This window comes from Lissotriton vulgaris, chromosome 6 (assembly GCF_964263255.1).
Source record: "Lissotriton vulgaris chromosome 6, aLisVul1.2, whole genome shotgun sequence".
Classification (NCBI taxonomy): domain Eukaryota; kingdom Metazoa; phylum Chordata; class Amphibia; order Caudata; family Salamandridae; genus Lissotriton; species Lissotriton vulgaris.
The window spans coordinates 685629277-685652504 of record NC_141694.1 but is presented as its reverse complement, the minus strand read 5'-3'; the positions used below and the strand labels follow the sequence as shown (position 1 = coordinate 685652504).

At 44.9% G+C, this 23228-nt stretch overlaps 1 protein-coding gene across 1 annotated transcript in view; it reads right to left on the bottom strand.

The window, feature by feature from the left end:
* Positions 1 to 23228, bottom strand: part of ASCC3 (activating signal cointegrator 1 complex subunit 3) — a 2217780-nt gene that overhangs the window by 1761377 nt on the left and 433175 nt on the right. The window contains exons 6-7 of the mRNA XM_086926668.1: positions 14718 to 14925; positions 13824 to 13962 (exon numbers count right to left, since the gene is read on the bottom strand). Coding sequence (XP_086782794.1) covers positions 13824 to 13962; positions 14718 to 14925 — 347 coding nt within the window. The remainder of the gene's footprint in view (positions 1 to 13823; positions 13963 to 14717; positions 14926 to 23228) is intronic.

Genomic DNA, 23228 nt, shown 5'->3' with positions numbered 1-23228 from the left:
TCGCAGCTGTCCTGGACGACTTCGCAGGGGCGGCACTGCCCTCGGGGAGTGCGGCGGAACTGGAAGGCCCCATTACTGAAGAAGAGGTCAAGGCAGCAATTAAAGATCTTCCTCTGGGGAAAATGCCGGGCCCGGATGGCCTTCCCCTATCTTTCTATCTCACTTTTCAGACCCAGCTCCGACCCTATCTCCTAAGGCTGTTTAACTCATTTACTGATGATATAGGACCGTCCCCTGACATGGGCATGGCGGAGATAGCGTTGATCCCGAAACCCGGGAAAGACCCCACGATGTGTGCTTCTTACCGCCCTATTGCCTTATTGAATACGGATCTTAAAATATATACTAAACTCCTTGCCAAGCGTTTAGATCTGTATATGCCGGGGCTTGTGGACCCTGATCAGGTCGGATTTATTCGAGACCTACAGGGAGCAGACAACGTACGTTAGCTTGCACATCTCGTGGGGAAGGTGCACCACTGGAGAATCCCGGCCTGCCTTCTATCCCTGGTCGTGGAGAAGGCGTTTGGCCGGGTGGACTGGGATTTCCTTAGGGCGGTGCTCCACAAATTTGGGTTGGGTCCGAAGATGATCACAAGGGTCATGGCCCCATACATAGGGGCACAGGCTAGAATCCGGGTCAATGGCGGTTTAACACTACCACTAGCGATACACCGGGGCACTAGGCAGGGGTGCCCCTCTCGCCAATATTGTTTGCCCTTGCCGTGGAACCCCTCGCGGAGATGATACGGCGCGAGCCGGACATCCACGGAATAGTCCATGGTGGCCGGGACAACAAGGTGGCGTTGTTCGCGGATGACCTGATTCTCACGCTCACGCGGGAGTCCCTACCGGCCATCCATAGGGTGCTCTGCCTCTACGAGAGAGCCTCCGGCCTCAAGATCAACCACGATAAGTCATGGGCTCTCAATCTCACCATCCAGGTGGAGGAGATTCCCTCTTTGAAGGAGGCCGTGCCCTATCAGTGGGCTGAGTGCCATATTCGATATTTGATTCAGAAAGCTGGGGGTGGTGATGGACAGAGTATCTGAATTAAACAGAACACTCCTACCCAGTCAACAGATCAGGGCTTGATCCATCACCATTTTTTAGCTCACTGCACCATCCCAGCTCAGAACCTGGACACATGCAAATTAGTCTGTCCCTGGCCCAGTGAATCATGGGAACAGGGCAGACCAAACTACCAAGCCAATTCTTTAACTGGAAAGGAAACAAGCTTCCGGGGACCGGTTTCTGGCATTACAGCCGTCTTCGGCCCGGCTTGCTTGAATCCTGATGGTGCAGTGAGCAAGGGACTCACATCTGTGTATACCCTTCCACGCTTATGGTGGACAAAACGATTCAGAAAGGGGGGTGGTGATGGACAGAGTATCTGAATTAAACAGAACACCCCTACCCAGTCAACAGATCAGGGCTTGATACATCACCGTTTTTTAGCTCACTGCACCATCCCAGCTCAGAACCTGGCCACATGCAAATTAGTCTATCCCTGGCCCAGTGCATCATGGGAACAGGGCAGACCACACTACCAAGCCAATTCTTTAACTGGAAAGGAAACAAGCTTCCGGGGACCGGTTTCTGGCATTACAGCCATCTTCGGCCCGGCTTGCTTGAATCCTGATGGTGCAGTGAGCAAGGGACTCACATCTGAGTATACCCTTCCACGCTTATGGTGGACAAAACGATTCAGAAAGGGGGGGTGGTGATGGACAGAGTATCTGAATTAAACAGAACACTCCTACCCAGTCAACAGATCAGGGCTTGATCCATCACCGTTTTTTAGCTCACTGCACCATCCCAGCTCAGAACCTGGCCACATGCAAATTAGTCTGTCCCTGGCCCAGTGCATCATGGGAACAGGGCAGACCAAACTACCAAGCCAATTCTTTAACTGGAAAGGAAACAAGCTTCCGGGGACCGGTTTCTGGCATTACAGCCGTCTTCGGCCCGGCTTGCTTGAATCCTGATGGTGCAGTGAGCAAGGGACTCGCATCCGAGTATACCCTTCCACGCTTATGGTGGACAAAACGATTCAGAAAGGGGGGTGGTGATGGACAGAGTATCTGAATTAAACAGAACACTCCTACCCAGTCAACAGATCAGGGCTTGATCCATCACTGTTTTTTAGCTCACTGCACCATCCCAGCTCAGAACCTGGCCCCATGCAAATTAGTCTGTCCCTGGCCCAGTGCATCATGGGAACAGGGCAGACCAAACTACCAAGCCAATTCTTTAACTGGAAATGAAACAAGCTTCCGGGGACCGGTTTCTGGCATTACAGCCGTCTTCGGCCCGGCTTGCTTGAATCCTGATGGTCATATTCGATATTTGGGCTTCACCCTGACCTCTTCCCTGGAGGCCTGGTCGTCTGTAAACTGGCGGGACTGCTGAAAAGCGGTCCTGGAGGATCTGCAGTGGTGGAAGCCACTGATATTGTCGTGGTTAGGTCGGCTCAACGCAGTTAAAATGTCGATCCTTCCCAAAATCGTACACGTGTTCCAATGCCTCCCCACCCCAATCCCGCTTCACTGAATACGGGGACTGCAACGCGAACTCACGTTTTTCTTGTGCGGGGTGGTAAGCGGCCACACTTCTCACTAAAGATCCTTATGGCTCCACGGGACAGGGGAGGTTCAGCTTGCCCCAATCTGGTGCACTATTATTGGGCTGCACACCTCCGTTTTGTGATAGAATGGGGGGTGCGAGAGAGTGAAAGAGGATGGCTGCATATGGACAGGGAGGTAACGGGACGCTTCATGTGGGATCTGCCGTGGCTCCATCGGACAGCTCGCTCTAAGAGCGCGTATATGGCGGTGCCCATGAAGACGGTACTGGACATTTGGGACACCGTTGCTGTGTCCAAAGGGCTCACAACGTCCCCGTCCCCACATACTCCCATAGCAGCAAACCCGCACTTCCCGCCGGCCCATCAATCTCGGGCATTTGAGAAATGGACGCAAGGAGACTGCAAGGTGATCTGCGATCTTTTTGAAGGGGGCAAGCTCAAATCGTTTGACCAATGTCGGGAGGAGTTCCGCCTACTGCCAACGGCAAGGCTGCAATATGCCCAACTGCGCCACTGGGTCTCTAGTGGGGAAATGAGCCAAGCAGCCACGCAAGCCTTCACCCCTTTTGAAAAGCTGACGCGCTCCCTTGGGGGATTGAAGAGGCAGGTCACCCAGATCTATCATATCTTGCAACATCCGCCACTTGTGCCCACCCACCCATACCAGCGCCAATGGCAACTAGCGGTGGATGCGGACATTGAACCTCCACAATGGGATAGAGTGTGGAGAGATATCCCCAAGGTATACCGGAGTATCCCACAGAGGGAAAATGCATACAAGCTTTTAACTCAGTGGTACTACACTCCTCTGCGGCTGCATAAGATTTTCCCCGCTGTTTCCCCACTGTGCTGGAGATGTCGGACTGCAACGGGAGATTTTGTGCACATATGGTGGGCGTGCCCGCTCCGAACTGTTTTTTGGAAGGAGGTCCTCAGCCACATTAGGAAGGTGTTGGGGTTCCCTCTGCCTGAAGCCATAAGCACAGTCCTACTTGGTATTAGGCCTCCTGGTCTCAAGGCACTCACCCGCAGTGACTGGATTTTAACGCTCCAAATGCTGGGAGCGGCTAAGCAGCTTATAGCCTTGTACTGGAAAAGGACTGAAGCACCTCCCTTAGCCTCCTGGTTTGTGCGGCTCTGGCACGTTTTAGCAATGGAGCTCCTCACAGCGCGAATACAAGCGCGCGACACTCCTTTTGGGACGGTCTGGAAGCCCTTGGTGCGTTACCTCTGCTCAATAGAACATGCGCGATATATGCCCACTAGACTCCGGACTCTCGCCTTTTTAACGATGCTGTCATTCCCACAGATCCCACTAGACTGCTCCTTTAGACACCCTACAGGACGCGAGAGCTCCCGAGGTTCTCTCTAGCTGGCTGATGCTCCCCTCCCCCAATGAGTAGCATGCACCTCTTGCTTGCACGGCACCCTCCCTGTCTCTTGCTTCCTATACCCTTTTCTGCACTTTTCTCCTTCCTTTCTTTATCTATAGACCTCACATGTGTTTGTTGGCCCCCGTTGGGTCGCCCATAAGTAGTGGATTAGTTGCCTGTTCACCTATTCCCAATGGCTCGGTGCTTGGACCCCATGCGCACTGAGTAGTTCTGGAAGCTGATCCTAAGCCACGCGGCCGGCCCCACTGGGGTTGTAGGCAAGGCGCTGTGTTAGCTTGTCTTTATATGAACGACTTACGACCTAATTGCTATTTTCTACGCGGCCGGCCTCAATACGAGGTTGTAGGCTTACCGCTGTGTCCAAGTGTCTCTGTCAGGGGAATTGCTTCATAAAATAAAATAGACTTAGAACAAAATGTCACCCATAAACTCCCAAAAACATGGAAATGTCACAGATTGGCAGCTATTGTAATACCAAATATTCTGAGACATTTTTTGTTTCTGCTGAGGCCTGTTAGAGATTAAATGTAGAACAGGGAGTGACCTGAAAAATGTCTATCAACTAAGGAAATGTAATCTTGTTATCTGTACTTCAGGGCGAGCAACAAAACAATTTAAGAAGAAAGAACACTCTGATTTGTGAAGATTCGTTCTTATGATGCTGGTATCCAACAACTGTAGTAATATGGCAAAAGGACCTGAGCACAAAGGTCAAAGAGAGCCCACTATCACATTTGACTAATCAAAACAGTGATTGAAGTGTGAGCTTTATTTATTCTGATGTGTTAGGATGTTTATGTAGAACAAGAAAGCAACAGGTTAAGACTGCCTCGAAGCACCAGTCATTTAGCAGTCCTACCGGAAGATGAAGATCTGAAATGGCAGGAAGATTACTTGAGGAACTTGTGGTATTGTCAACTGGTAATAAGAATTGAAGCTGCAGTCTAGGAAAGCACAGATTGGGGTATGGTAGAAATCGAGTCTCTAGTTAGCAGAAGTATGCACCCTGTCTAAGTAGGGACCCGAATCCGAGTCAGGTTAAGTCACAACACAATCCTAAATTATCCTGTGCTCACCATTTGGTAGCTTGGCACAGAACAGGCAGGCTTAACTTTAAAGGTAATGTGCAAAGTATTTGTGCAATAACTCATTAAAAAAATGCAAAAACTATTAAGATCCATCAAATAGAAGTCGAGATGTGGAATTGTGAAGAAAAACATTCAATAAAGCACTTAGAAGCAGGTTGCACTAAAAATGTTACTCCATGTCGCGAGGAGCAAGTGCAAATCCAAACTTCAGGTTTACCACGATGGAGCATGGGTCGGCTACAGGGATCCACTAGGGCCCACTGAACACAGTACCTTGGATCCTGGAGAGCAAGCTGGGCGGCGGTTACGAGAGGCTGTGCGGCAAGGCTTTGCAAGGCTTCGCATCGTTCAGCCTCAGATGAGGCAGAAACTCAGCTGCAGAACCCACTTCTGAGGCCTAGAATTGGGAGAGAGCAAAACAGGCAAGGGTATGACTCACAGAAAGTAGAGTCCAGCAGCACCAGCAGAACTGCAAGAAGTGGTTTATGTCCCTCAGACTGCAGAAATAGGAGGCAAACTAACAAGCCTTTGGATATCACTGTTGAGGGAAGCCAAAGTCTAGCTCCCTTTCCAGCAGAGTCTTTTCTGTTTGTAGCAGGGCTACAAACAGAAAAGCACCCCTTCCAGAGAAGCAGTCCAGTTGAGTCCTTTGAGCAGCACTGCAGTTCTTCCGACAGAAATTCGATGTAGCCAGAAGTGTCTGATTTGATGATGTCAGCGGCACATTACTTATACCCAATGTGCCTTTGATGTGAGGGAAACTTCAAGGAGTAGTTTTGAAGCACACCAGTATTCTTTTCAACCCAGTCCTCGCTCCATACTACCAGCAGGGGGTTATCAGGCCTTTCTTTGCAGTCAATCTACTACACGTTAAAGTGTTAGGGTGAGCTCCTTCCACTCATCTGCCCAGAAGACCCAACAGAATGCAGATGGGTGCTAAATCACGCCCAGCCCTTCTTGTGTGTGTGCTGTCTAGAAGGAATGCACAAACTGAACTGTCACCTGGCCCGACGAATATTAGAGACAGGCTGTAAGGCACACAGAGCAGTAAAGGCAGAGAAATGTCCACTTTCTACAAGTGGCATTTCTAAAATAGTAATGTTAAATCCAACTTTATTAATAAAGAGGATTTATCATTATCATTCCAAATATATGTAACATGAAAAAATAACTCTTTTTGGATCAGGAATTACTGATTAAGGTGTTTTAAGGAAATCCCAACGCTAGCATATGAGAAAAGTAGGCCTCACGGCAGTGAAAAACAAATGTTGCTGTTTTTCAATAATAGTGCAAGTAAAACATGAAAGTACTTGCCCTACGTTTTACTTACATAGCACCTTGCCCTGTGTGCCTTCCCTAGGGTTGACTTATATGTAATAAAATAGGATTTTAAGACTTGGCAAATAGTTTTAAATGCCAAGTTGAAGTAGCAGTAAACTGCACGCACAGGCCCTGCAATTGCGGCCTGAGACATGGTTAAGGGACTACTTATGTGGGTGGCACAATCAGTGCAACAGGCCCACTAGTAGCATTTAATGTATAGGCCCTTGGCATATGCAGTGCACTTTACTAGGGACTTATAAGTAAATTAAATATGCCAATTGGGTATTGTTGGACCTGGCACTACCAGTTCAGATAGGGTAGCCTGGCACAATGTAGGTATGACTAAACTCAGAGGCAAATTGTGTTAAGCTTGCATCACACTTCGCACAGTAACTCGGCGCCCATCCACTAAAAATGACACTACACCAGTTTAGAAAAATAAGGTTTGCTTTATAAAAATCTTTAGGATGACTGTCTTTTAGCAGGGTTTAAAATTCAGTACATCAAATATTTCCACATTTGCTTATCGGCATCCACAAGGCTTTACATTGCCTTAATTAATACTTTTTCTCCCAAGATGAAAGAATCTCAGCAATTACCCTTTCACCTTCACTTTTCAGCGATAAGATCTTCATGCCTCTTCCGACGTTGCCGCTGGCTTCACACGCGAAGTCTCCGCCTTCGCCCGGCCTCCTCCAGCGTTTCCACGCCTCTTCCGACGTCGTCGCATACTTGCCTTCAGAGTTCAATGAGCCTCCGCTGTCCTCCAACGGTGCCTGCCGGGCCCCGCTTCCACACCAAAGCAGGAGGAATCCGCGTCAGGGTGCACTCCCACACGGAAGGGGTCGACAGCTGGCACAATGAGTCTTCCACACGGTGAGTCCCGCTTACCGTTTACAGGGCCAGATCCTCGCTTCCCTCACACAGCGTGTCCGCAATAATTTGGGCTCACAGCACTGCCGGTTACAACTCTACAGGCAGCATTAGGGAAGAGCCTGGTATCACCGCTGTGGTTGAGGTCCCTTCAGAGCTAGATTCCTTCAGCTCTCCAGCAGTAGCACAAGTTCGTTTTACCAGGGGCAATCAGAGTAAAAAGAGGGGGTTTATGGAGCTAGTGGTGGTACCACAATGGCAGGGTTTGGAAAGGGGGTCACGTCATTACCGAAGAGCAGCCGGCCCGCAGGTCGATCTAACCCCTTACAGTGCGCCTTCCTCCCTACTATGTCGCCTCACTCCTCACCAGGTCCACCCCCAAGCCCTCTGGTCACTCTAAAATGGCCGCCCTGGTTCTGGCCTTATCTAGACTGAGCTCTGATTGCTAGAACTAGCTGGAAGGTTCTAGAGCCTTCCCATTGTAGTCCTATGGTTCAAGATCCTGAGGTAAAAAATGTGGCAGTTACATACCTCCATTTTGTGTCTCCCTACTCTTCCATTTTAAAGGAGCCCCTGTGCATCAGGATATTTTGAAATGATGAGGCACCCAAAGCCCTAAAGACAACACCAAAAATTTTAGTGGACACAAAAATAAAAGAAGGTTAGGAGGCAAAAAGGGGACAAAATAAATAAATAAATAGGAGGGACCACCCAAAGGGCTGACAGGTCAAACAGGTATGATCCAATGTTACCATGTTTAGGGAGAAGCACAAGCATTTAGCACTGGTTAGCAGTGGTAAAGAGCACAGAGTCATAAAGCCAGCAAAAACAAGTACAGAAAAATGAAAGGAGGGAGGCAAAAGTTCGGGGAAGACCACCCTACGGCTGTCAGGTCTCACAGGGTACAACTGCAATACTGATTTAAAGAGCCATGTCTTCAATTCACAAGTGAAGTAAATAAAGTAAGGTCTGGTTCTACACACAGTTTCAAAGGCGAAGTTAAGCAATAATAAGTCTAGATCAGAGGCAGATTTCGTACCTACAAAGAGAGTCAAAACTAATGGGTGAATAGAAGGGAACAGTTTCCCTAGTTCAAAGTTTCCTTGGAGTAGGCTGACAAAATATACCAATTTTGTATACGAACTGAGAACTGTAGGCCATTTAAAGTTCTTTTCATCACAAGCATGGCAGGTGGTTCAACATTATTGTACAGGTCCAGCTAATGAACCCATTAGTTCATTACTGGGGGGATGCATAATTGGTTTCAGAAGGTTTATTGTGAGGCTCTACTTCTCATTGTTTGCATCATGCCCAGGCTTCTAAAATTTGTTAATGCCATGTAATTGTTGACTGTCATATACCTAATTATGCGTCATTTAAAAATTAATAAAGAACTATGAAATGGAAAAGAAAAAGATGGTCAAAATGGGACGTAATACAACTTAGTAACAGTGTTGTAGTCGTTACTCCAATAGACTGGAAGCCAGAGAAGAATACCGAATACGGGTGTAACATGAGCATGGCCTTGAAAATGGTGATCAGATGCTGGGGACATATTGGGTTACGCCCAAATATCCATTATTTGCATAAGAAGCACTGATGGAGCTAAAAGGAGACATACAAGGCTGTTGAATAACAACTGCGGTAATGTAAGCTTGTTATGTTCTGTTAAATGTGCTTGTAAAGCACATATCGCAGAGGTTTACTTGGAGATCTAGAATGCTTTTAACTGTTTCCAAGACTGTTTAATATCAGTGCTGCTGCGAACAGGGAGAGGTAATGCACTACACATGATAAAAGCCAGGGTTCAACAAACATTTAAAAAGCCAATAAGTCTGGTTTTTATGCGTAAAACATGAAACACAAGACATTCACAAATGCTGTTTTTCACTTTAAAGCCTGTTGAACTGGCTTTGCCAATGCTGTGAAACAAAGTAACAAAAATTGCTGCTCTCTGTGTAGCATGCAAGACATAAAAAACGATTATATTAGAAATAGTGTGAAGGCTTGGTGTACTTTTCAATTGTAAAATAGTCCCTCATGCATTGTAATTGAAGACTTTCTGGAAGGTGGAATGATACAGCAAACAACCAATCATAAGGTGAGATAGTGATTCTCCTGCGGATGGAGCAAAGCCCACTCTATGTTGTTTTAGAGAATTAATAACTATATGTTGTGCAGACAGCTGTGCTGTGAAGTCCAACCTTTTAGATTCATGCCAATAATTTTAAGTCTGATCCACCAATAGCTTGGAAGCCAAGCCAGTGTAGAACATCGAACACAGGTGTAACATGAACATGACACTGAAAATGCAGAAATGATGATCAGATGCTGGAGGATATATTAGATTAGGCCCAAATATCCATGATTTGCATAATACAAACAAGAAAACCCTGAGGCCAAAACCTTACTGAAAGGCCTTTTTCAGCACCGAAGGAAAGTAAAAAAAGTCGATCTTATTAGTAACGATTATTTGTACTTATAGGGACAGATCTTTGTCAGTTATAATATTATAGTTTATTTACTGATTGAAGGGCCGGTTCTATGATGGTGTGACCGCACCAGGGGCTGACATCGAGTGGGACGCATTAGCAAGTATATTATGGTTTTAAAAGCACCTGCTGCTGCATTCCTGGCACACAGAATTTTTCAGGCAAAAATAAAAATGTCAAGATAACTCCAGTGATTAATGCTCTTCCTACAAAGAGATCAGAGGTTTGTCTAGTGGAAGTTTTTACTCATGGTAAGGTAGCGCAGAGGGTTAATATGCCTGCTGCAAAGAACATGTACTATTCAGATCACAAAGTGCATATAATGTAAATAGGTCAGTGGGTTACTGCTTTTGTCTGAGAGATCCTTTAGTTACCTGCAGTTTATATGCTACAATCCTAACATAGAACAGTGAGCTATTAACGGTCATCAAAGAACTGCTTACAAAGTATAGATTAGAGCGTTAAGATTTTTCCCCAGTCTTTCATTATCCTGATGCTGCAAAAAGGGTTCATTTAGATAGAAACCATTTCCGAATATTAAAGAGAACCCTCAATCATGGTGTTGAGTTTTAAATTCTGAGTGTGTGCTTCTCTACTTCAAGCACTATTAAAATATACTGTCTACCAGTATTGATGACATGTGGTCTCCTACACCTTGTAGTCATCTGTCTTATGTAACATTTCCTATACACTAATTTACACACCTATGATGGATTCTCTGTGTAGCGTGTGTGATGTAAAGTGTCCTGACACCCTACACTGGTATGAGTGGAGCTATGAAACTAAAGAAATGCACGTGGAAAAGTGGTTATGGAGTTTTGAGGGGCACTGTTAAAGGCTGGTAGTGAGGGAATCCGTGGCAGAGGTGGTCATTGGGGGGCGCCAACAAACATTGTCGCACTGCGCACCACTAGTGCTAAAGCCCGGACTGATCGCAAAAAGTCCGCCCCTAAGTAGGGGACAACAGAGTTGTAATGCTGCTCATCACACTGACATTTGCGTTAGCTTGATTACATTTTAGGTTGTTATTGCATCTTCAACTATTTCCTATAGATGTGCTTTGTTGAGAGGCTGATTAGGAGCAGTGTGTTATCAAGAAAGTAGTACTTTGAACAGTCAAAAGAGAAATTGTTTGGCAGAAATGGCATGAAGAATATATTAAGCAAACAGTAGAGGCAATCCAAGGCCCCCTAAAAAAGTGTTTAAAAAAAAAAAAAGTTGACAATTAGATTTGAAAGCTGTAACTGCTTTGTATATCTTGGCCATTTTAGTCTGTGGACTAAAACTAGAAAAAGAAATAAAGGCCTCCGATTGGAAAAATTAAGTTTTTGTTTGTGTTGTCCACTTCGGGCCGATGGACCAAAAGTAGAAGTTGTGGAGGCTCTGTCTGGCAAGCCCCAATAGAAAGTGTTCTCTTGCAGCTAGTAATACAGGAAGGTGGCTTGGCCATACTCGGGGCAGGGCAGGCACCCCCTAACCCACAGGCCTGAATGGATAAAAGCCCTGTTGCCACCCCCTAAAAATATTTTTTTTAAAGCATAAGTTTTATTTAAAAAAAAAAGAAGTTTGTGAGTTCTAGTCAGTGGGCAATTTCCCAAGGACTTCACATTTCAAATTACGCCACTAGTCTGTGGCTTCAACAGCTGGATCGTGGACTGCCGGTGCCATTGTGGGTGTGTCGAGTTTGCAGCCTTGAAAAACAATACAAAGACTAGACACATTTTGAGGCCATTTAAAATGTAAAGTGCTTCTAAATAATGAGGGCTGTAATTCCCATGAAGTCCGCAGACTAGTTTACAATTTAAAGAGTATTCTGAACTTTTTATTGGTTGTGAGCCCAGGTAATGTTCCATCACAACATAAGGGCCTTTTCCCTGGCAACAGGTAGCACATTCCCTATTTGGAGAAGAGCAGGAAGCCAGAACACTTGTGTGAAGGAAAGACTGCACAATTCAAACATTGAAGATGGCAGACAAGATCCAGCCGTACATGGCACCAGCTGTAAATACGGATAAGAGGTTGTCTTTACTGCGAAATGATGGAGCAGATGATGTCGGAGAAGAAAATGTCATTGAAGGATTTTTTGAGTTTTTGGGGCATCCCCCAGGCGAAAAGAAACTTACGCCGGAAGCGTGACCTTCCAGCTCTGTCAGCAAAAGCTCAGTTTAGGCCAGAGACCTGTACTCCTAAGAGATATCAACCATGCAATGAGAACGCAGGTCTAAGTAATAAACAGTATATGCGGTTTAATCAATAGTGGTCCACAGCACAAGATCAGGAGAGAGGCACTTTTCCAAGTTTGCCAGAGGAGATGTTCACTTGTAAAAATAAGAGGAAATTTTGCTTTTCACTCTTCATTGCGAAGAGAGCAAATGACAGATCTGATGTGGTGAACAGAATAAGAATGTGGGAGATGGTAAGATGGAACAGCAGTTCCAAAACGTTTATAAGTTAAAGAAACATTTTTTTAAAGTGACCTTTAACCAATGCAGAGCAAAGAGGGAGGTGGTCACCCGCTGTGGATAGGGTACATACCATAATGTTGAGGGGGAATTGATAAATAACAAATGAATTAATTTTATCTCAGGACAAAATCCATAGGCATTCAAGTAAAAAAAAGAAGTAATTGTTTTGGCTTAAATTTTTTAAAAAATCCGAAATTCTCCAGCTATGGTTTGCAGCGGAAGCCCTAATTCACACCAGAATGACATGAACAATTACATCATTGATGCGGTCACTGATGACATCACCTCTGATACCAGTGCTGTTTGTGTTTCTGTTAAGTATCAAGAGTTTTATAATAATTTACAAAAACACACACTTTTACAACCATGTTCACAGGATATGGTAAGTTCTATTTTTGAGAGGATAAGTCAGTGAGGGGTTTAGTGAAAAGTAAGGGATTCCATGGTTGATGTTGTTGGCAGTTGGGAAGGTGGGGCTAAGGGTTGTCTGACTTTACTATACTGGGCCAATGGAGGCTCAGCTTGTGGAGTTGGAGGTGGTGGTCTGTTAGGTAAAGCTTGCGAGATGTACAGTCATTACATGTTGGTGTATCCGTCTAGTTCACAGAAGTATATGGTTTGGCTGATCAAATTGACACATGCATTTGTGAAATAGGGCCTGTATAATCAGCATGGCCAAGCCATTTTGAATGTATCTATCTCTCCTTCTCTGTCTCTCTTACCTCTCTATCATTGTATGTATGCTACTCCCTCATCTCCTCTCTCCCATCATCCATTTTCCTGTCTCGCTTTTGCAGGTTCTCTAGCTTTTTCTCTCTCTCTCATTCTCCTTGTCTAACTCTACCTCTCTTCTTCGATCATCCCCCTTCACTATATATACACTAGCAGTCTATTTTCGTTTGATTTTAAAAACATCTTTATTCCTATGTAACAATAGGTTTGTTCGAGCAATTAGTCAATCAGTGATTTCAGTGGGGGTGTATTAGGTAGCTTGTGATGACATCAATGATGTCATGTGCGATTCCATTCACAACGCAAAGTGGTAGCATAAGTTATAGTTTGTGCTGCAAATCATAAGTGACGTATTTCAGTGCTTTTCACGTTTAAGCCAGAACTCTAACTCTACGTGGGTCTTATACATACATACATACATACATATATATACACACACACACACAACTATATATAAACACACACATATATACATACATACATGAGACGACTCCAGTAAACTGTAATGCACTATGCCCCAAGGACCACATTATACTCATTATTCATAAACCCTGCAAGCGCTTTGTGAGACTATCCCCACCTCTCCTTGCTAAGGGTGAGGACTGTGCTTTTCAGGCAACATACTGCCCTTTGCTGTGGTACTGGGGCTTTTGAGCTTTTTGCGAACACTTTCCGGGAACAACTTTGCTCCACCAATCTGGACCATTACCCTTGAACCTTGTTGTGAGTTTGTTCACTAATCTGGTCTTAAGGAGAACTTTGTAAAATCTCCTACCTCACATTGCCCAACCCGCCACCAAAATATTTTGTGCACAATCCCACAGTGTCATGCATATTGGATTAAGAAAAGATGGTTCCAAGAGGTCTTACTTTAGCGCCTCCTACGAAGGCAGAGGCTTTCATTGCTTCAGCATGGGAGTCGTACACATGTGGATAGTGTATTCTCTCCCGGTAATCCCGCTCTCTGCCCAGGATTGGCATGACTTGTGCATTTTGAAGAGCTTGCTCCCTGCAAAGAAAACAATCCATATAAACTCATTACTTTGGGTTCAACAAACAGATGCGAGTTAATGAAAGCAACAATTAATTGACAAAGTGGAAAATAAGGCATGAAAAAAACAGATATACCATTTCCAAGAGAGAAAAGTAAAGATTGTGCGTATCTGGGGGAAGTGGGGGGTACAATTGCCCATATTTATTTTTATTGCGAGATCACAAGCTGAACGAGAACAGTATGTTTTCATATGTATAGCTTTATTATTTTCCCTCCGCCGCACCTTATGTACTGATCATTTTATGGAGTTAAAATTCAAAAAGCCAACCACACTGAATTTCTCTGATTCCACACAGCCCGTAATTTGCTTTCCCCCGCCCCCCACTTCCAAGTGACAACATGGAAAATAGTAGCCATTAATCTGGAGAGGAAAAACAGATAGTTTCGATACATTTAGTACAGACTTCATAAATCTTAAACCAGTGGTGTGCGCGCAGAAACCCAAGGAAGACAGTTTCCCGCCCTAATCTGCATCTCTTGCCCATGTGGACGCGGCCAAGCAGATTCTAATTAAGCAGATCACTGCCTCCTCTTCCAAAAATTAGTTTTTCAGCCAGAAAAAAAAACAGAACCTAGGCTGGAGAGTGGAAGTCAGGATCCTCATCACACAAAATGTTTGTTCCACTAACGGAAAATAAATGATTTAGGAGGGGGGGCATTAAAGCTGCAATTACAACATGTAGATTTTTCTACTTTTTGACATTTATTACCTCTGCGTTCGCAACTCCTTCGGATCAAAGCTCATTAGCCCTTCTCCGAAACCGTCGCTGTCGTCGCCAACCCGCCGCTCGCGCTTGGCGTGTCTCTTCTCCTCGCGACGGCACTGTTTCATTAGCAGCTTCTCCTGCTCGGACAGAATAGTGACTTGGCATCCGTAATTAGGTTTGCTGCTGTCGCCTGGAAATTTCTTGCATTGCTCTGAAATAAATAATAAAAAAATCAGATGACGTTTGCCAACTAATCATGGAAAAACTATTTCTTGTGTATGTTTATCGTTTCTTTAACTAAACAGAAGATGTATTCGTATTATCAGCAGTCGCAATGGAGTCTGTCTTGCGCGGGCACACCAGCTGCCACCTATGGCTCTTTAAAGATGGCCACCTCACAGACGTTTTAAGGCAGGGACAAGGTGGGCTCTGGCCCAGGTCCCAGCCTTTCAGGGGGGCCCATAATACAGCCAGCTCTGTTCAGCAGAGTCATGCCCGAAGGACCTTGAATAATTCTTAAATAGATTGTTTTAAATACCATTTTACTTTAATTTATTTTTATGTGGGTAATGTGTGAGAGTCTATTACAGGCATTTTGCAGACAAATGTGTTTGTTTCATGCAACAGCCCCCCAAAAATGTTTCTTTTAGATCAAAACCGAACCTTCTATATGAGAAATGGGATGGTGTCAGAGATTATTTGCAGTAACATTAGTGAGCTGCTGCTGTGTTACAATATTAAAAACACTTCAATATCCCTGAATCTAAACAGTTTGGAGGTGTGTACGAATATGCCATCAGAAGCCAGGCCAAAGAGGGCATGAAAGAGCTGAAATTGGATCATCAATTCAAAACTGTTCAAAACAGGGGCCCCAAAAATACGCTTGGCCCAGGGCCCCCCAAATCCTTAAGATGTCCCTGGGCCACCTTGCCCCATGGTACCATTAACATTGCGTTTTCAGTCATGGTGTTTCATTTTCAAACCATTGCTTTCAATGCTTAGTCCAATTAGTTCAAGGAAAATCGACATACTCTCCAACACTCGGAATGCATAAGGTTTCCACATAAAATCCTGGAACAAGAAACACAATGTCTCTAATGTCATGAAACATGGCAGGCACCTAGACTTGGTAGAAATGAAGTCTACTTTCCCTAACCCTGTCTGTGATAAAAAAAAATGGGTTTCGTCCTTTTAGATCAATGTATGCATTAATAGAACTAGATGTACAACTGGTCAATATACATGTTCGTCCTGAGGCGTACGCATCAAGGAGCACTCAACGATTCTGTAAATCAAATAGAAAAATTGCAAGAGGTTTAAATAGAGGTGTGGCATCATATTACTTAGTCACAACTCAATTCGTGATAAGCCTGTGGGTTCGGCCCTGTTGACTAATGTGAGAACCATACTTCCACATTTTTCTTCCCTGTTATTTTTTGATCATGCTCTAGTCACTGACTTTTGACTACACCCACAAATAATAAATTAATCTCCCAGCCACGTCTCTCCATCACACACTTCTCACTCTGCAACGGATTTTCTGCCATCATTTTCCCAGAAGTTCCGAAAAATCAGGACACCCTTCCTACTCTATTTGCTGCCCTCCATCTTGAACCTTAATTTGTCTCTCAGAAGTTCCGTCTACTTCCACTTTCTCAAATCAGCCAATCCATTTTGAGATCCTTTCAGCTTTAAAGCTATTAGACTCTAACCTCTTTCCTCTAAATTACTTCTGTGCCTAAATTCACGTTTTGTGTGCTTCCTATTAAATGGCATGTAACCATATTGTTTCAAATCTAACAAGATAATTAAAAAACAGTGCTGACCCTTCCTCCTACTCTATTGTTCAGTAGAACTCCTCCATTCCTTCTTGAATTCATTGGAGAAACTTTTCTTCACCCAAATTATTACATATCTATTGTTCAAGAACCTTCCCAACCCCTTCTAAAATAGCTTCCGTGCCTTAAATCCAATGGAAACAGTATATGCGTCTTCTGACCACAATCACCTAACTTTTAACCTCGTTAATCTTCACCTTTTTACAGCTTTTGACACTACTCATCACCCCATATTACATTTCTCACTCCAAACCATGGTTATAAACTACACAGCTCTTCAGTGGATTTCCTTTTGTTTTTTTATTTTCCACACCGCCGATAAGCAGCAGCTGCTACTGTGCTCAAATACATACTCACCAATACTTCTTCCATTCAGTGTCCCTCACGGACCAGTTCTAGTGCTCCTCTATTCTCTCCTAATCTCTCTGTACACCACCTCTTTTGATAACATCGTCTTTCTTTTGGCTTCTCTCACCTTCCCTACTACGACACATTCAGATCTTCACCTTCCTCACTTTCACTCTCCACATCCAATACAACATCTTGGACTGTTTCAAACTCAATTCGACATTGGATACACCCAGCTCCATTATTCTGAGGTCTTTGAAGACAAAAGAGATCTACTTTAACAAATCGTCGACTCCCATCTCTTCTCTTAACTCTATTCACTTTCCTGCTGACTGCTTGAAATTTTCTCTTTGCCTAAAATTGTTTAGGTACTGTCAAACCCTTCAATGTGCATGGAAAAATTAATCACTAACATTGTCACAGCAGAACAATACCAGGTAATGGACATAAATAAATATGCAGATGCTGGACTTGGCTCTTTCTGCAGTCATCCCCAAACATTTTCTCTTCACTACTCCTCTTTTCTTTGCTGAATTCGTTTTTGTTGGCTTTAGGACTCAGCAGTCTAAGCAGTGCTAAAGTGCTTGCACTTTCTCCTCTAAAGATGGTATTACTGGCTTATACCCAATAGGCATATTTAATTTACTCACAAGTGTCTAGTAAAGTGGCACTACCTGTGCCCAGGGCCTGTAAATTAAATGCTCTAGTGGGCCTGCAGCAGTGATTGCACCACACACATAAGTAGCACTTTAAACATGTTTCAGCCTGCCATTGCAGCCTGTGTGTGTGCAGTTTCGACCTGGCAAAGTAAACCTTTGGTCAGGCCCGCATCTTACTTTTTAATACGAATAAGTCACCCCAGGGTAGGCTCTGGACATCCCAAAGGACAAGGTGCAATGTATGTAATAAGTAGGACATGTACTTTTAAGTTTTATATGTCCTACTAGTGAAAAACTCTTAAATGTGTTTTCACTACTAAACGGCCTACCTCTCCCCAATAGGATAACATTAGAATTGCCTTATTGCATTTTATAAGTGTAATTTCGAAATGGAAATACGTAACCAGTTCATGTTTGGTGTCTCTGGAATCATAATTTAAAATCCTAACTAGCCTTCAACAGCGATACGTTGGAATAAATCATACTTCGACAAGTTGACCCATCAAAGATATTTATTTCTTATCACCCAATGCATTTCAGGCCACAAGGACCCTTCGCCAGTGGTCACTTCCAAGCCGAAACCAGCAGCCTCTTCTTAACGTGCAACTTCATTAGTTACTGCCAGCATTCAGTTACTGAATGCTGGCAGTAACGAATGAAGTTGTGGCGCTGTTGAAGGCCCGGAGGGCATGCAGGAGACATTTGAAAAAGTATAATAAATGAATCATGCTGCAATTACGCTATCTTCGCCGTGATGCCGGAAGTATGGAAAACCTTTGGATGAAGGTTTTGATTACTGTTTGGTTCAATTTGAATACGAGGATTATTGAGAAATGAAAGAGGAAACAACTTGTTTTTGATATTCCTATTTTCGCAGTGCGACAGTCAGGAGTGCAATTACGTTCCTTCTTGGTTATACTTTTAGAAGGCTGGCATTTTTTTCTTGCCCCAGCCATTTGGTGACTGCAGCTAGTCTCTGGGTCACATGTCTGGGTGAGGGTGGCAGTTGAACTTTATGTATTCCTCCCAGACAGCCACACACAATGGGAGCTGAGGTGTGAGTGAATGGGTCATCAGTGGCAGAATGGGAGGGAGGAGCTGGACTCAGCCCAACACACACTTGAACAGGCGGTGTCCTGTTTCCACACAAAGGGCTGCATACCCCTTGTAGTTAGTCTGGAGCCAGGGTCAGGTAGGCAGGTCACCTGTACACTTCAAAAGCATGCCTCTAGGAGCTTCTCTCCACTTCAAAGGCACAACTAGGTATAAATACTATACCTTATGACACCAACTCTTCAGTGCACTTCTGGACCTGTGGATGCTCTGCCAGGAAGAAGGACTGCTGTGCTGCTGAAAAGACTGCTACTCTGCTTACCTGCTGCCATCTTGCCTGTGTGAGAAGAAAACTGGACCAGCAACTTCACACCTGAAACCTAGGCTCCAGGGTGACTCCATGAGCTAGTCTGCTGTCCTCCTGATCGGAGACTCAGGGACATAAAAGGCTCCTCAACATCCTGCACCAACCCCTGGACCCCGCTGCAGTGAGTTCCTGGCCCCCAAGTGGTACCCTTTCAGGTCTGGCATTCTTGATGTGGCTCAAAAAGCTCTATTCAAAATTTTAGGCTCTTCATGGCTGCGAACGGGCCAGTACGCACCAAGATCTCGCCACTCGCACCATGATTCAACGCAAAGCTCTGGCAGCTAACACGAAGCTCAGGCAGTGGCCTCTTGGCACTACAGAATAGACCAATAGGGGGGAACCAGAAACTCGAAGCTCCAACAATGCCACCTGTGACGCTTGGCCTGGTCATCTCACAGCCCATATCCCAGATTTTAACTAACTAAGGCACCCCTTAATTTCCCCAAGCACTTAATATATTAGGTTATTGCTACAGCTGGCAGAAGGACTTCCTATAAAATTCCTTCTGTCCAATGGAGTAACTGCCTCAATACGCATTCAGGACTTTATTCAATTTGCCTAGAAATACCACATTTTTTTGTCATAAAGCTAAATAGCTCTCAGTTAAAAAGAGGTGGTCCTCTGTTGATAAACACATTACTTACTTTCGGTATTGCTCTTTCCGGTAGATCCTCTAACAGCAGATTTCTAACCTTCTCAATATTCCCCAGGCATCAGGCTGGATCCGGAAACTTTTCAGCAGTACCTGCACAAGCTGGTAGGTGGCGCTGTGCAGCTTCGCAATGATGATGTTCCACTCCGGAAATGAAGTGTGGAGACTATATAGGTGCCACTCCCACATGCTGACGACACTTGCTTTCAAGAATGTCTGTGCCACCACATACAGAGCCCAAAATGCAAATTGGTGTAAGCAATGTGCAGATTGCAAGACATGGAATCTTATTTATGTATAGTGTCCAATAATAGAACAGGGAGGATTGGTGAGGAAGCTGTGGCTAGATAAGAGTCTCTACCAGAAAGTGCGTTCCTTAAGGAAACAACTCGTTCTTATGTTAGAAGCTTCTAGCAGCAGATTTCTCGAATTTTGAACAGATACCAAAGCAGTACCTATTTGAAGGTGGGTCTGTGGCAGGAGTCAAACCAGAAAGTTCTGCAGGAACGAGCGGGCAAAATGCCCTTCTTGGCAGACCAGACTGTGGAGACAATAGTGTTTTGTGAACTTACGGAGGAACGCTCACGTAGCTGCCTGGCAAATGTCAGGACACTGACTCCGCATGGCAATGCAGTGATAGCATCTTTGGCACAGCTAGGAGGAGCATTTAGACCTTCTAGAGGCAGCCTTTTTAGACAATGCATAGTAGAGCGTGATTCTGGGAGAGATGGTTTTCTTCTGCACAGCCTGGACTTTTTTCACTCCTGCAAACCCTACAAAGAGCTGATCAGACACCCAGTGGTCTTTGGTATAATCAATGTCAATGCTCAGCTCTCTGTTGAGGTGTGCAGAGCAAGAAAAGCCAACATGGTAATTTTCAGACTGTTGTGGAACGATGTCACACTTTTATGCAAGAAAGATTCTCATGTCCACAAAATCAGCTCATCTGGGAAGAAGGTGGAGTTGACGCGGAGAGCTTGAACCTCTCTCACACCCCGCACAAATGTTATGGTGATGAGGAACATTTTCTTGAGGGTGAGCAGCAGCAGCAAGGGACAGCAGTGAAGTGGATCAAAGGATGTGCACATCAGAAACGTATTGACCAAGGTAAGGTGCGAGGATGGTATGGCAAAGGGAGAGGGAAGAAACAAATACTGTAACCATTTTAAAAAATGCATACCAACTGGAGACTTAAACACTGAAAGCTGATCCGGCAAATGCAAAAAAAGCTGAAAGGTATCCTTTAACGGTGCCCTGAGAAAGCCTTGACCGGCTTGGGACAAAACAAATAGACACCCTCCAGGCAAGGTTATCTGGCATTTGTTATCTGTTAAGTACAGCATCAAGCAACAGTATAGAGTTTTTGGCAAGGGACGCCTGGCTGCCAAGATGATATCAACCACCTCCAGGAGAAGGATGAAGGTGGTGTGTGGAGCATGGGCGCCCGAGTGTCGGCCCGAACCCCTCAACCAGTAATTGCCAAGGTGGTGTAAATATTCCCCACTAGCGATTTTTTATAGGGTGGCATCATCATTGGGTTTCAGACCTGGGGACTCGCTTCTCCAGGTTAGTGCTGCCTCCATCTGTGGGAGGGCACCAGTGGGATCCATGCAGAAGATGTATACAACACATAAAATGACCTCTTCTTCCTCAAAATGTAGAGTTTAATGTGGAAAAAAAGTATAGGGATAAGATTAAAAAGTAAGGTGGGAATGTTGTTCGCACATGCTAATTGCCCTTAGCATCACTCACAAGTGCTCAACATGTTTTCAGTCTTTCTGCCCTAACAGGTCCAGGCCTTAATCAGGACCTTTTAGTAGTCAGATAACTTTCGCAATCGTTCTATCATATGTCCCGTAAGTTTACTTACTTACGCCAGACGGGCCAGATGTACGACCATTCCAAATTGCGACTCGCAATTTGCACTCAATTGTGAGCCGCAAAGTTTGGGTGGCAATTTGGAATGTACATCAGTGTCAGAGAGACTGATTGCGCTTCCCAATGGAGTCGCAAAATGCAAGGCTCTTGAATATTATTGAGCCACATGCTATTTGCGATCCCATTGGGAATGGCTGGCCCTCCCATGGATGGTAACCTGCTGGGCTCAGCTGACCTCCATGCTTCTCAACAAACCAGTTTTTTTTTAAACAATGCAGCCCGTTTTCTTTAAAAGGAAAACTGGATGCATTAAAAAAAAAGATACGTTTTTGCTAAATTTTTGAAAGGCAGGTAGTGATCCCTGGGACCACTGCTTGCCCTTAAGAAATATTTTTTAGAGCCAGTCACAAAGGGGAAGAGGTCCCCTGGGGACCCCTTTCCATTTGCGACTCCATTACCACCCTCTTGAAGAGGGCGGTAAATTGAGAGTGTTTTGCGACATTTATACATGGTTAGAGAGTCGCTATTAGGATGGGAACGCCCCTTCCTAATAGCAAGTCGCAAAACACTATTTTGCGAGTTGAAAAATAGTGTTAGTACATGGCCATGTAGATTTTTGCATGTGCCAACGGGTCGCAATGCCGTTCACAAATGCAAAAAATGGTTGTACATTTGGCCCCTTATCTCCATACACCAATACAGCTCACCCTTTCTTTGATTATTGACAATTTTTCTGAAGCTGAGTGAACCGTCCCCTAGCTTCTACCTACCCTGTTCCGATTCTTTGAAGGATGAAGGTAGTCAGTTGTCGCACCTCAGGCATGAAGGTGGATACTGCCAAGGTCCTGGTGGAGAACCATGCACTATTGCTGCAACAACAGATCCTCATGAAGGGTCAGCCTGATCTGAGGACAGATGCTCAAGCCCAGGAGTTCTGGAAACCATACTCTCTGAGTCCAATTTGGAGCCACTGGGGTGCCTTGGCCCCAGTCTGTCCTGATCTTCTTAAGAACTTGCAGCAGGAGTGGTATCCGCAGAATAGCACCCCAAAAGGCAATTGGAACTTCCAGAAGAAGCACTGAGTTGGTGGACAATGTTATGTTATGTTATGTTAATAATTTGTTAAGCGCAAAACAGCTGCCCCAGCAACGAGGCGTCCCGGCGCTGAAACCATAACAGATACCTGAGGGGAGGGAGGGGAGGGAGTGAAACTACAGGAAGATTATATCAAGGAAAACAGATATGTTTTGATTGCCTTGCGAAAGGCCATCAGGTTTGTCATGGAGCGGATGTGAAGTGGCAAGGAGTTCCAAAGTTTCGCCCCCAAAACCTTGAAAGAGCGGCCACCCATTCTCCTGAGCCTGGTTCGAGGGACAACCACAAGGTGTTGTCCTAAGAAGCGTAGGGCGCGCTGGGGGGTGTAGGGTACCAGGAGTGGGCGTAGGAGTCCAGGACAATCTGATCTGAGAATTTTAAAGGCGGTGGTGAGAGTCTTGAATCGAACTCGAGACTCAATACGCAGCCAGTGTAACTTCTAGATGGTAGTTCTAGCAGAGCACCTGCGGGGAAGGCCCACCACAGCCCTAGCTGCTGAGTTTTGTACCCGTTGCAGCCGTGCCATCTCAGCTTTATTGACGCCTAGGAACAGAACATTGGCATAATCCAATCGAGCCAGGATGATTGATTGAACTATCAGTTGGCGCGTTTTGGGGTCGAAGA